This window comes from Leopardus geoffroyi, chromosome B1 (genome assembly GCF_018350155.1).
Source record: "Leopardus geoffroyi isolate Oge1 chromosome B1, O.geoffroyi_Oge1_pat1.0, whole genome shotgun sequence".
Classification (NCBI taxonomy): Eukaryota; Metazoa; Chordata; class Mammalia; order Carnivora; family Felidae; genus Leopardus; species Leopardus geoffroyi.
Genome location: NC_059327.1, coordinates 204,442,040 through 204,455,886, shown reverse-complemented (window position 1 = coordinate 204,455,886; position 13,847 = coordinate 204,442,040). Strand labels below are relative to the sequence as shown.

The 13,847-nt window shown below is 47.0% G+C and overlaps 1 protein-coding gene across 1 annotated transcript in view; it reads right to left on the bottom strand.

Annotated features, from left to right (window-relative positions):
* The window catches only part of POLN (DNA polymerase nu), a 151,486-nt gene that overhangs the window by 114,325 nt on the left and 23,314 nt on the right, over positions 1-13,847 (bottom strand). The window contains 4 exon segments of the mRNA XM_045474955.1: positions 5,199-5,263; positions 6,239-6,299; positions 7,796-7,864; positions 10,415-10,572. Coding sequence (XP_045330911.1) covers positions 5,199-5,263; positions 6,239-6,299; positions 7,796-7,864; positions 10,415-10,572 — 353 coding nt within the window.

Here is a 13,847-nt window from a genome sequence, read left to right as displayed (position 1 = left end):
AATGTACCAAAACTTACAGAATGCAGCAAAAGCAGTGATAAGGGGAAATGTATAGCTATAAATATTAAGAAACAAGAAATATATATAAAATCAATAACCTAACTTTACAACTTAACAAACTAGAAAAAGAACAGACTAAACCCAAAGCTAGCAAAGGAAGGAGATAATACATATATATCAGCGTAGATATAAATGAATAATAGGGAAACAACAGAGAAAGCCAATGAAACCAAAAGTTCATCAAAAAAAAATTTAACAAATCTTCGCTAGATGGACTAAGAAAACAAGAACACTCAAATTACTAAAATCAGAAATGAAAGTGGGGACATTACTATCAATTCTACAAAAACAAAAAGTACTATGAATGATTGTACACCAACAAATTGGATAACCTAGATGAAATGAATAAATTGCTAAAGTCACAAAGCCTACCAAGACTAAATCACCAAGAAATAGAAAAACTGAATTGTCCTACAACTATTAAGGAAGTTGAATCAATAATCAATCTCCCAAAAAAGAAAAGCACCACATCATTAGCTACACAGGTGAAGTCCACCAAACATTTAAAGAAGAACCAATACCAATCCTTCCCGAACTTTTCCAAAATAATGGAGAGGAGGGAAGACTACTTCCTCACTCATTCTATAAGGCCAGCATCACCCTGATACCAAAGCCAGACAGAGACACAAGAAAACTATAGACCAACATCCCTTATGAATATTGATGCAAAAATCCTCAACAAAACACTAGCAATATATTCAGCAATATATTAAAAGGATTATACACCGGGAAAAAGTGGGATTTGTTCCTAGAATGCAGGTATGAGTCAATACATGCATGAATGTAACAACATAAATGTAATACACCAATGTAACATGCCACATCAACAGAATGGGGAGGAGAAAAAACACAAGATCATCTGAATCGATGTACAAAAATCATTTGATAATATTTAACACCCGGTCTTTACAAAAACACTCAACAAACTAGAACAGAAGGGAACTAACTCCACATTCTAAAAACCATATATGAAAAACCCACAGGAACCATCATACTCAACAGTAAAAGAGTGAAAGCATATCCTCTAAGATGAGGAACAAGGCAAGGTTGTTTGGTTTTGTCACTTCTATTCAACACGGTAATGGAAATTCTGATTAGAGCAATTAGGCAGGGAAAATAAATAAAAGGCATCCAAATTGAGATGGAAGAAATAAAATTATCTGTGTTTGTAGATGATATTATTTTATGTGTATAAAACTCTCCACACCAAAAAACAAAATAAAACAAAACAAACAAAAACAAAAACAACCAAACAAAAACAAAACAAAAAGCCAAAAAAACCATTAGAAATTTGGAATTCAGCAAAGTAGCAGGATGCAACATCAACACGCGAAAATCACTTGTTGCATTTCTACATATGAACTACCTGAAAAAGTAATTACAAAAACAATTCCATTCACAGTAACATCAAAAAGAGTAAAATACTTAGGAATTAACAAGCATGCCAAGAACATTCAATGGAGAAAGTACAATCTATTCAACAAACGGTGCTGGGAAAACTGGACATTCACATGCAGAACTGGACCCCTACCTCACACCATATACAAACATGTACTCAAAATGCACCAAGGACCTAAACCTAAGACCTGAAACAAAACACTTAGGAGGAAACACAGTACAAAAGCTTCACAACACTAGATTTGGCAGTGATTTCTTGGATATGATAATGGCATAGGTAACAAAAGAAAAAAAAATTATTTTTTAAGAAAAAAATGTTTAAATTGGACTTTATGAAAATTTTTAAAACTGTGCATCAAAATACACTATCAACAGAGTAAAAAGGCATCCCACAAAATGGGAAAAAATATTTAAAAATCACTTATATGATAAACTATTACTATCCAGAATATATAGAGAACTCCTAAAACTCAACAAGAAAACTCCTAACACTCAGCAAGAGAAAAAACAAACAACCCGATTCAAAACTGGGCAAAGGACTTGAATAGACATTTTTCCAAAAAAGATACACAGATGGCCAATAAGCACATGAAAAGATAAATCAGTATTACTAATCAATAGGGGAATGCAAATCAAAAGTACAATGAGATACCACCTCACACACACTGAATGGTTATTTTAAAAACAAAACAAAACAGAAAACAAGAGGTGTTGGTGAGGATGTGGGGAAAGTGCACTTGTGAGCTATTAGTGGGAGCAGAGAGGGGTACAGCCACTGTGGAAAAAGTATAGTGGTTCCTCAAAACATGAAAAATTACCATAAGATCTAGCAATTCACTTTGAGGTATGTACTCCAAAGAATTAAAAGCAGGGTCTCAAAGAGATCTTTATTTTTACACCCATTTTTATAGCAGCATTATTCACAATGGCCAAAAAATAGAAGTGACCCAAGCTGCTTACATCCATTGACAGAAGAATGGTAAACAAAATGTGGTATATACATATAATGGAGTAGTATTCAGCCTCGAAAAGGAAGAAAATTCTGACACCTGCTACAACAGGGATGAATGTTGAGGACATCATGCCAAGTGGAATAAGGCAGTGACAAAACGACAGGTTCTGTATGATTCCACTTACATGAAGTACTTGGAGTAGTCAAATCATAGACCGTGCCTGCCAAGAGCTGGGGGAGGGCAGAATGGGAAGTTACTGCTTAAGGGATACAATTTCAGTTTTACAGGTACGGAGTAGATGGTGATGATGGTTGTACAATCATGTGGATGTATTTACTACCCCTATACTCTCTAACTAGAAATGGTTAAGATGGTAAGTTTTATGTTAAATGCATTTTATCACAATAATTAAAAACAGTTATACCATTCACTGTATGCAATTTCTTTCTCAATTAAAAAGTACATAAAAAGAAAAAAACCAGTTCCAGGTGGATTATAAACCTAAATGCAAAGGCTAATGAAGACAGCTTTTATTTTTATTTATTTATTTTTATTAATGTTTATTTATTTTTGAGACAGACAAAGTGTGAGTGAGTGGGGAGGGGCATGGAGCGAGGGGGACAAAGAATCCAAAGCAGGCTCCAGGCTCTGAGCTGTCAGCACAGACACCGACACGGGACTCGAACTCACGAACTGTGAGATCATGACCTGAGCCAAAGTCAGACACCCAACTGACTGAGCCACCCAGGCGCCCCTAATGAAGACAGCTTTTAAATACAATACACGAGAATACTTCATGAGCCTGACATAGGGAATGCTTTCCTGAACAGCATACAAAAGGCACTAACCATACAGACAAAGATTGGTAAATTACATTAAAAATTAAGAACTTCTGGGGTGTCCGGGTGGCTCAGTGGGTTAAGCATCCAACTTAGGCTCAGGTCATGATCTCGTGGTTTGTGAGATAGAGCCTCACATCAGCTTTGTGTTCCAAGTGTGGAGCCTGCTTGGAATTCTCTTTCTCCTCTCTCTCTGCCCCTCCTCTGCTCATGCGCTCTTTTTCTCAAAATAAATAATCTTTTTTTTTTTTTTTTTTTACTGTTTATTTTTTTATTTTTGAGACAGAGACAGAGCATGAACAGGGGAGGGACAGAGAGAGAGAGGGAGACACAGAATCTGAAACAGGCTCCAGGCTCTGAGCCATCAGAACAGAGCCCGATGTGGGGCTCGAACCCACGAACTGTGAGATCATGACCTGAGCCGAAGTAGGACGCTTAACCGACTGAGCCACCCAGGCGCCCCAAAATAAATAATCTTTTAAAAATAAGTAAATAAAAATAAAAATAATTAAGAACTTCTGTTCATCAAAAGATACCATTAGGAGGGTAAAAAGGTACGACAGAATGACAGAAGGTATATGTAACGGGTTTGTAACCAGATTATATCAAGATGTTCTATAAATTAGCAAGAAAAACATAAAACCTGCCATATAAAAATGGGTAAAAAAACTTGAACAGATCTTTTAGCAAAGAGAAACTCCTAATAGCCAATGATGATATGAAAAGCTATTCAATCTCATGAGTAATCAGGAAAATAGAAACCAAAATCATAATGAGATATCATTATGTCCTCATCAGAATGACTCCTACTGAACGTCTGTTGTCCCCCGTGCGGATAAGGATGGGTAATGGCCGGACCGTGTGCACTTCTGGCAGGTGCCACTTCAGAAAGCAATTCAGTGTTACTTAATAAAGCTGAGCGGGCCCATCCTGGGGCCCCAGCAGCCCACCTGCCTTGTGCCCCAGGGAGACACGTTTAAGGGTGCAGTGTGGCTTGTAAAGGCTGCAAGCTGGCAACAACCCAGATGCCTATCAACAGCGGGACGGAAGGTATGATGGAAGACCAAGCAGGCACCAAGTGACAGAGGACATCAGTGAAGCTGGGACACGGAGGCCGAGGGACAGACGTCAGCCACCACCCTGAACGTACGGTTCCAAAGAAAAGCTCAACTATAGTTTAGGCATTGAAGTGGAAAAGTGCTAAGGAAAGCAACAACGGAATGACTCCCAAAGTCAGGATGGAGCAGCAGGAAGGGGCTCTGACAGGGAGAGGGCACACAGGGCTCTGGGAACTCTACACTTCGACCTAGGGAATGGTTATACCAGAGTTTCCTATAAAATAACTTCAGTAAAATATTTTAATGCATCTGTATGCATCTCTCTGTATTTTTTATTTTTGACAGAAAGTTTTGTTCTTGCTTTTTTTTTAAAAAATTTTTTTAACGTTTATTTTTGAGACAGAGAGAGACAGAGCATGGGCGGGGGAGGGGCAGAGAGAGAGGGAGACACAGAATCCGAAGCTGGCTCCAGGCTCTGAACCATCAGCCCAGAGCCCGACGCGGGGCTCGAACTCATGGACCGCGAGATCGTGACTTGAGTTGAAGTCGGACGCTCAACTGACTGAGCCACCCAGGCACCCCTGTTCTTGCTTTTTTTTAAAGAATCCAAGAAACCCATGAATTCCTCTCACCACACTACAGGGGGATGTCCTTGTGAGAAGAACCTGACTTTTGAGAAGGCCAGAAGGTCCACGAAACCACACACACACCCCATGGGGGAGCACCCAGCTGTCCTGCTTGTCTGAACCCCTTCGGTGGCGATGCTCCCCTGCAGGGGTCACAGACAGGAGGCATCCACAGTGCTGCCTGAATGAGGAAGGGAGGAAGGGGGAGGAAGGACTCACAGGCAGAATAAGGCTGACAGGCACCAGGGCTCTGAAATAACATACCCCAAGAAGTGCTGAAGTCCTCTCCATTTCTTCTCCGTTCACCCGAATGCTGTGGCTTTCCATCACTGTGATTCAAAAACCAGAGCAGTGGGGCGCCTGGGTGGCGCAGTCGGTTAAGCGTCCGACTTCAGCCAGGTCACGATCTCGCGGTCCGTGAGTTCGAGCCCCGCGTCGGGCTCTGGGCTGATGGCTCAGAGCCTGGAGCCTGTTTCCGATTCTGTGTCTCCCTCTCTCTCTGCCCCTTCCCCGTTCATGCTCTCTCTCTCTGTCCCAAAAAAAATAAATAAACGTTGAAAAAAAAAAAAATTAAAAAAAAAAATAAATAAAAAAAAAAAAAAAAAAAAAAAAAAAACCAGAGCAGATAAAATTTGCACTGTATCTATCGATCAGCCAATCATTTCTGTGAAAGACTCAAGAATGAGGAGCAAGCCTCACTCCCTGACGGGGACACAACGGCAGCACCTGCCACGTCCGACCTTGACAAACTGTTCACTGGGGCCAGTGTTCGAGCCCAGCACTGGAGCCAGTAGGTATGGGGACGCACACTGGCCAGCCACACTGAACGGATCCACCACTGGCCAGGCCAGCTGCAGAGTGCTGGGCAGGGCTCGGCTCTCCTAGTGCCCAGCAGGACCTGGGTGCCCAGAGGGCTACAAGGCAAAGGCAGAGGAGAGCCCCACAGCCCTTCTAGGGGCTCTCTCCAAGGGGTGGGCCCAAACACCCACAGTCTTGCGGAACAGGCTGAAGGCCTCCTCCCACACTGCTGCTCTCAAGAGCACACACTGCCCCTCGCCCAGGCACTCAGCAAAGCCAGACAGCACAAAAGGAATCCCCCGTGACTGAAATGTCAGAACCTTCTAGATCAAGAGGTGATGCAGTCCAACCCCTCTTGTTACAGAAAGGGAAAATAAAGGGCTTGTTCCCTCTCAGTGCCCACATGACACCCTGCCCACCCCTAAATAAGACAGAAAGAGTTGCTCTCAAACAAGGTAAAGGACTCTCTAGAAAGATGACTGGCCATCATGTTTATGGTACCTTACCTGCCAAAACCGGTATCAGAGGAAGCTCCAAAGTACAAAATAGTTGCCATAAACCGTAAACCTGTTGCACAGGAAGAAATTATTATCAATTTAACTTTTAACTACTGGCACCTGCATTCTGCTCAACAGCCTACTTGATCTCATGGAGGCAGAATTCGGGCACCTCTCGAGTGAACACGGGCCCCTACCCAATAACCGCCCTCCCCCCGCTTCCTAGTAAAACTCCTCTTTCCTGCAAGTACCCTATTTTATTACCAAGACCTCATAGAGATATTTAGAAATATCAGGTAGGACAAACCTCACTCCCAATTTTCTTTAATCCTTCTCATTTTTAAGTGTGATTTAGGTATTTTTAGACTTTTAGCCTTCCATTTTCATTTCCGAATAGGTTTACTGAATTCACAAAAGCGTAACTAGAATTTTCATTGGATTTTGCATCGGCTTTGTAGATGAACGTGGACAGAGGTGAAATCTTTGTATTAGGTCATGACGTCCTCCAAGAGCATGAAACATCTCTGCATTTGTTCAGACCACCTTCATGCCCCCATCAGAGCTTCTGTCTTGTTCATCCCTTCCTGCTGCTATCTGAGAGGCCCCGGCCTTTTCCGCCCCTCTGCCGCCTGTACCTCCAGGCCCAGCGCTCTGTGCTTTGCCCTCGAGGAACGGCTGATGTCCTCCAGGCCAGCAACTGGCTCCTCCTTGGCTCTCGGGCTGGTTTTGCCCATCTGGGGCGGCAGGGGAGAGAGGTGGGCTTCTTCTCTCCCACTGGACCCGACCCACCAGCCCACAGTCCTTGGCCTGCAGCCACAGCTTCTGGGGCCTGGCTCCCCCACCGGCAGCCCCTGCGAGGCCACTGCCCTCCCAGGGTCCCGTTGACAGCTCACCCTCCAAGCCCGGGGGTGGAAATGCTTCCAGCCAGTGCCTGCCCTGGAGGCTTCTGTGTCTCTTGCTGGTCCCCTCACCCCTGGCCTTGCCTCAGTACACAGTCCCTTCCTTCAATTCTTCTAGATCATTCCCTCGAATGCCCTCTGCTTCCCAATGAGATCTCACTATTAACTAAAATAAACGCTCAGCTTTGATGTTAACTGCAGCACCAGAAATGTTCCAATTGAATTGGTGGCTTTTAAAACTCCTACAATTGTTAACCCACAGAAAACATTTTTAAAACTTCAGGTCTAGGGTCACCTGGGTGGCTCAGTCAGTTGAGCGTCTGACTTCAGTTCAGGTCATGATCTCACTGTTCATGAGTTCGAGCCCCACGTTGGGCCCTGCACTGTCAGCACAGAGCCTGCTTTGGATCCTCTGTCCCCTTCTCTCTGCCCCTCCCCCACTTGCGCTCTCTCAAAAATAAATAAACGTTTAAAAAAAACCACTTCAGGTCTTATCATCTGACTATCCTTCTACGAATGATGTGCAGCTTAACTTGGCCTTAGAGCTCAATGTCCCATTTCTTACGCACTCGAAGATGCTGTGAGTGTGGATGGGAATGAATGATGCTGTTGGGGGACAGTGAGCAAGAGTGGTCCGCCAACCCCAAGTTATGATAAAATGCCTTGCCTTCAACTGAGAACAAAGGCCCATTGTGAGTCTGTAGAGTATCTTCAGGTTCACACATACATTCTGGTTCTTTCTTTATTTTTTTTAAATTTTTTAAATTTTTTATTTATTTGTTTATTTTTGAGACAGAGAGAGACAGAGCATGAGCAGAGGAGGGGCAGAGAGAAAGGGAGACACCGAATCATAAGCAGGTTCCAGGCTCTGAGCTGCCAGCACAGAGCCCGACACGGGGCTTGAACTCACAGACCGGGAGATCATGACCTGAGCTGAAGTCAGACGCTTAACTGACTGAGCCACCCAGGCACCCCCATTCTGGTTCTTTAAAAGATCACGAGAATTGAAGATGAGGCAAACTCAGCAGCAATGTTCGCTGCGATCCAGGAAGTGACAAAATAGACGCAAATGGGTACTGGCCGGTAGCGTGAGTCTTTCCACGGCAGACGTGACACCATGGCATCACCAACACCTCAAGCACATGAGCTCCCATGCAAATGCAAGACGCTACCTGGAGCCTCACACCTTCTCCCTTACCGAGTGTTTCCTCATTTTACAGGAACTGTGGAGAAGCTAAGTGCCCAAGGAGCACAGATCATACAGGGGGGAGACAGGAGCGTGCCCTCCACACGGCCGCCTCACCACCCGTCCTGGCCCGGACGACACCCACAGACACCCTGGGAGGGGACAGATGGGGTGGGGGACAAGCTGCAGCCCCCCCCCCCCCCCGCAATCAGTCTGACTCTCCTCCTGAACACCTCATTCTGCCAGACGACTCCCCACACTCTGCGCTGGGCTCAAGGCCCCAAGCCGGAGAAAACTCAGGACCATGAGCTGACAGTAGGTCGCTGTAGGCTGGCATTTGCTGTCCAGTCATCCCGGGCCTTGGTGCTCCTGCAGCCTGGCCAAGGGCACCAGGCACCGTGAGCAGACTGTCCACTCCTGCCCGAAGAGCCTTCCACAGGATAGAGCTGACCTCGCAGCCCCCACTTTGAGTGGTTCTCCAGTTGGGCCTCCTCAGGACAAGGCTGAGCTCTGTACTTTCCTGACAGAGCCCTTGACACAGCTCGCCCTCTTCCACACCTTCTGCCTCATTCTCCCGGTCCCCTCCTGCACCCCTGCTGCTTCCTCCCTCTGCTCCAACTCCCCCTGCATTCTGACAGCTCACAGCACCTCCTCAGTCAGCTTGCTCCTCCCTCCACACTGCAATGGACACATTTAGCTAAGGAGGCTGCTGCTTTTCTTCCTGGAGTGTGACGAGGGCCTGGGGGTGAAGCTCCCCGTGCCCACCCCTCACCTGGCTGAGCCCACAGCCCCCTGGGTAGCCGCTCCAGCCCAGGTGCAACGCCCTCTGCAGCTGGTCCTTTGTTCCCTGCAGCCGCTCCCATCCCAGATGCACACTAGAAAGAAATTAGACTTCAGAGTCAGAAAGCACCCTTTGAACCACAGCCTCAGCTTAACTTTGGGCAAGGTGCCTGCACACTGGCCTCTCTGACCTTGGTCTTCTCATCTGTAAAGTGGGGCTGGTAATACCGAGGTGAGCACATCCCTGTTTCAGTGACAGTGTCTCAGCTTCTGTTTGGGAAAGTTTCCTCTTCGTCCTCGTAGGACGGACCAGTAGAACTCACCTCCGTGCCGTGTCCCCGCCAAGGGGCACACGTGGGGCACAGTGAGGGAAACGAGGCACTGCTAGTGCTGAAACTGAGTCTTGGACAAAAGTGACATGTGGACGCGAAGTCACGGCTCACTGCTGGCCCCCGGGTCTCAGGGCCTTCCCTTCCCAAGGCCTGATCCTGCTGTTCCTCTGATCTGGGAGCTCCCCCATATCCCTCTGGCAGATCTCTTTTCAAATTAAGGGCAAGTGAGTTTCTGCATTGTTAACCCCAAGACACTACCTGACTGTCTCCCTCCCTCCCAGAGCGCCCAGGATAAGGTGCAAACCCCAGCAAACCCCACCCCCAGCCTCAGTGCCGGCACATCGCCAGCCGCATGGCCCCAAAGGTTCCCAGCCGCGGCCGTCGTGCTCCCTGAGCACCCTGCACGCTCTCCCAGCTGTGTTTCCAGCACGTAGCTGCTGATTTACAAGCAGGAAGCCTGAACAGAGTGGCCCCACTGCAGCAGCCCACGCTGCTCCCATGGCACTGCCTCCCGTGGGGCCTGCTGTGGGGCCGTGGGAGGCTCTGGGCCAGGCTCCAGGGCTGTGAGCACCGTGGCTCCCACAGACGCGGTTCCTAACACCTGGGTGCATCCCCAGGAAGGGCTGGGACGCTCCTGAGCACACGGGCCGAGGTGAGGCCACAGCCTCTGCCACAGAGGCTGGGTCAGCAGCACGAGGAGTTTATGAACTAGCAGCCCCCAGGTCACAGCAGGTGGCTCTCCGACACCAGAGGGGCCGTTTAGAAGAATCACACTGTGAAGAGGGCCTCCCGGGAACAGTTTCCTGAAAGAATCAAGTCACCCGTCCTTACTCAGTATCTTCCACCAGAAATGTCAGGGTAGAAAGCATTTGTGCAAAATAAGTGAAAACGAATGTCAGCAATGTTCTTTCTGCTACTAGATTGTCTATGAAGCGGAAAAAGTTTCTAGGAAAAAATTCGGGTAAAGCCTTATCTTAACTCAACTCACCACCACATTTCTTGAGGAATTCCCGTAAGTGCTGCTCACGGTGACAGATATGGCGCTTTCGAGGTATTTTGCTACTAAATCTTCAAAAGAAGGTGTGGCATCCTCAGGATCTAGGAGCCGTGCGGCAATTCTGGGGTCTAGCCCCACGAAATGCACAACTACAGAGAAAAAGGGCATTTAGTACTGTACGGAAAAGAAGGACTGTCCTTGCCCTGCCCTTACGAGGTCCTCAAGGCTCGAATCAATACCAGCACCGCCATCCCCTCAAGTCCCAGCGGTGAGACCCAAGGGATGCCCCGCCACTCCTAGGGAAGTCTGAACCTTTGGGAAGAGTGGCCTCCACAGCCCAGGTCCCGCACAGGCAATCTCCGTGGGGGACAGACCCTGGGCAGCCGCAACACTCTGAACAAACGTGGAACAGGAAGCTCTCAAAAATGTTGAGAGACACGGCGGTGAGAATCCTCAGGCACTCTTCCTGCCCCCTCTGCCCCTGCTCCCCAGCTTTCTGACACACGCCCTCACCCGACTGCCTTCCCAGGCATCCCTGACCCCACTTCAAGGTGTCCAGGAACTCAAGTGTCTTGAGTAGAAGGAAAAGCGTACAGGGCTCATCGCCGAGTTCTGGGTGGGGGTGGATGGGCAGTGCATGTGAGGGCACGGACGCCTGGCATTCAGGGTCCCCCGACATGTGGAAAACTCCTAGAGACCCACAGACCTCTGCTGCACGGGATGTGTAAGAAGAACCAGGCGCTAGGCCACCCCTGGCAGTCAATGCCCCCACCTTGTGGCTTTCTCATCTGGAGACCCTGGGAAGAGGTTCCTGTGAGCATCTGTGAGATGTGTGGGAAGATGTTTTGTGAAAAATAAAAGTGGCATTTGCTAAATAAGTTTCAGTACCAGAGTATTTTAGACACGGACAGGGGAGCCATAAAGGTTGGGGGGTGCTGATCAACAGAGATAAATCTGAGTCCTAAGTGATTGCTTTTCAAGTTACTTTAACACTTTGAATAATGTTACACAAAAATAAGTTTGCTTTCAAACAAATCTGTGGTCTTAGATCACAATACACTAAATATTATTTTTCTGGCATCTTTAAATTATGCCAGTCTAGGAGAGTCACGTTTGCCAATGAACCAAGTATCATGACTTTTTTGTTTCATGTCTTTGTCTCACCTGGCACCTTGGATGGAGAACAGTGGCAGGAGCTCTGGACGCCTGCACCTGCCGTGGCCATGCGTGGCCCCGCCCCACACCGCCCGGCAATGCTAACTGAACCCATTGGGCTAGTTGACTCTACTTGCCAAGGCTCAGCCAACATATATTTTTGAAAACTCTTGGGGAAGATGTGACAGCACCGAAGGGTCGCGGGGGCTGGTTGCTGTAAGCTCGCAACTAACACATCAAAGCCCACCGGGCAAACCCCACGATGGGGAGAAAACGCCAGTAGTGGACAAGGAAAGGCCAGCGAAACAGATTTGAAACGAGCTAAGAAAAGTTGAGAAAAATGATAAAAGTTATGAAAAATAACTAAACTAGAATTAGAAATACTTAGAAAAATAAAAATTGAACAAAGAAAGGAAAGGGTTCGGGAAAGGGAAATAAAACAAACAACTGTTTCAGAAACAAAACGGAACTGGCAGTACACAAAAGCCAGGAGACAAGGCTGCACACGAAAAAGACGATGGAAGAGAGGAATTTCCTTAATAAAAGGCAACTGAGATGGAAAATAGATTGTAGATAAACACGCATCAATGTACACAGTGAGAGTTCAAACATCGCAGAGAAGATAAAAAACCAGGCATCATGTACCTCCTGACAGGAGGACACGCCTAGGGTCAGGGGTCAGGGTCAGGGTCAGGACATAGTCTTGCCTCCCCAAATCAGGCCTGAAATCGGACCAAGCCTCCAGATCTAAGTGTCAATTTACAGAATAGAAGAGCGAGAAGAACACCCTAAGTGGCAAGAAGGGGGCACGTTCCCAAAAATCTAGACTCTGGGCCATCGTACGTGACAAACAACCTGGTTCTATCCACAAGGACGAAGTAATTTCAGGAAGACAAAACAAGGAGAGAGAATATACAGATGAAAAGAAAGGAAACTTAAGAAAAATATCACACCTATCCCAGCTTCGGGATAACCTAACCCTTGTTTGGATCTCAAGTCATGCAAAGTGTAAACACCCAAACCAAGCAAACAAAATATTTAAAGACAACTGGGGCAGTGCAGACACCGACTGGATGTCTAATAACACTGAAAGATCACTACGAATTTGGGGGGGAGATGATGATGGCATCATCTTAAAATGAGACTCTCGTGTCTCATCATGTAACGGAAATATTTACAGATTAATCACATGATGCTTGGAATTTGCTACAAAATAATCGGGGAGGGGGCGGTTTGGAAATGTGAGGTGTGACAGAGGAGAGAAGATTGGACAGGGTGATGGGTACTGTGTTGTGTTCTCCAATACCACCTCCGACAACCGGTGTGTGTGTCTGTCCCCCCCACAGCTGTCCCGCTCTCTGCAGACGCGGGCGCCGTTCTGACACCCGCTGCGCTTAGCGCAGATGCCAGAGGCTGAGGGCTCCGCCTCACGAGACCCCCCTTCCTCAGATGCCTCCTGCGCCTCCTACCGACCAGCTGCAAATCGGGGTTCCCGTTACCCCCTCCCCGGCCCCGTGGTCGGCCAGCGTGGCTCACGGGATTCGGGAAAGCACCTCTCTTACTAATACCTGTTTATTAGGAATGACACAACTCAGGATCATCCAGAAGGAGGAGACACGCAGGGCAAGGGACAGGGCAGGGGGAGCGCCAGCACCCAGATGTGCTCACCAACCTGGGAGCTCTCTGGATCCCCCCCTCTACCCCGTGCAGGGCATCTATGGAGGTCCCATTGCACAGGTGTGACTGATGAGATTGCCAGCCCCTGAGACTGACTGCCTCCCCATCCCCTCTCCCTCCCTGAAGTGGGGGTGGGGGCGGGGCGGGGGTGGGGCTTGCAGTCCCACCCACTGAGCAGGGCGTGGTTGTGGTTTTGTGGTCCCATCCAGAAGGATGGGGGCCTCAGCTCTGAATACTCTCATTAGCACACAAAAGACAGTCTTAGCACTCTGAGGACTGCAAGGGTCTTAGGAACTATGTGCCAGGAAACAGGGTCAAAGACTAAATATTTAGTTCTTACTGTATAACAGGTACTTTTGTACATGTTGGAAATTTCTGTACAACCAAAAGTTTTTTTCCAACATCGTATTACGAATATTTTCAAACATGCAGACAATTTAAAAAGAATTATACAGTGAACATTCATACATCTACTACCTAGATCCTATGGTGCGCATGCCTGTTCATCTAGTGAAAAAACTTAACGATATTTTTACTATATTAAATGAAAGATAAAAACGTGTTCTATATTGTTTTGATGTTAATTACTCTG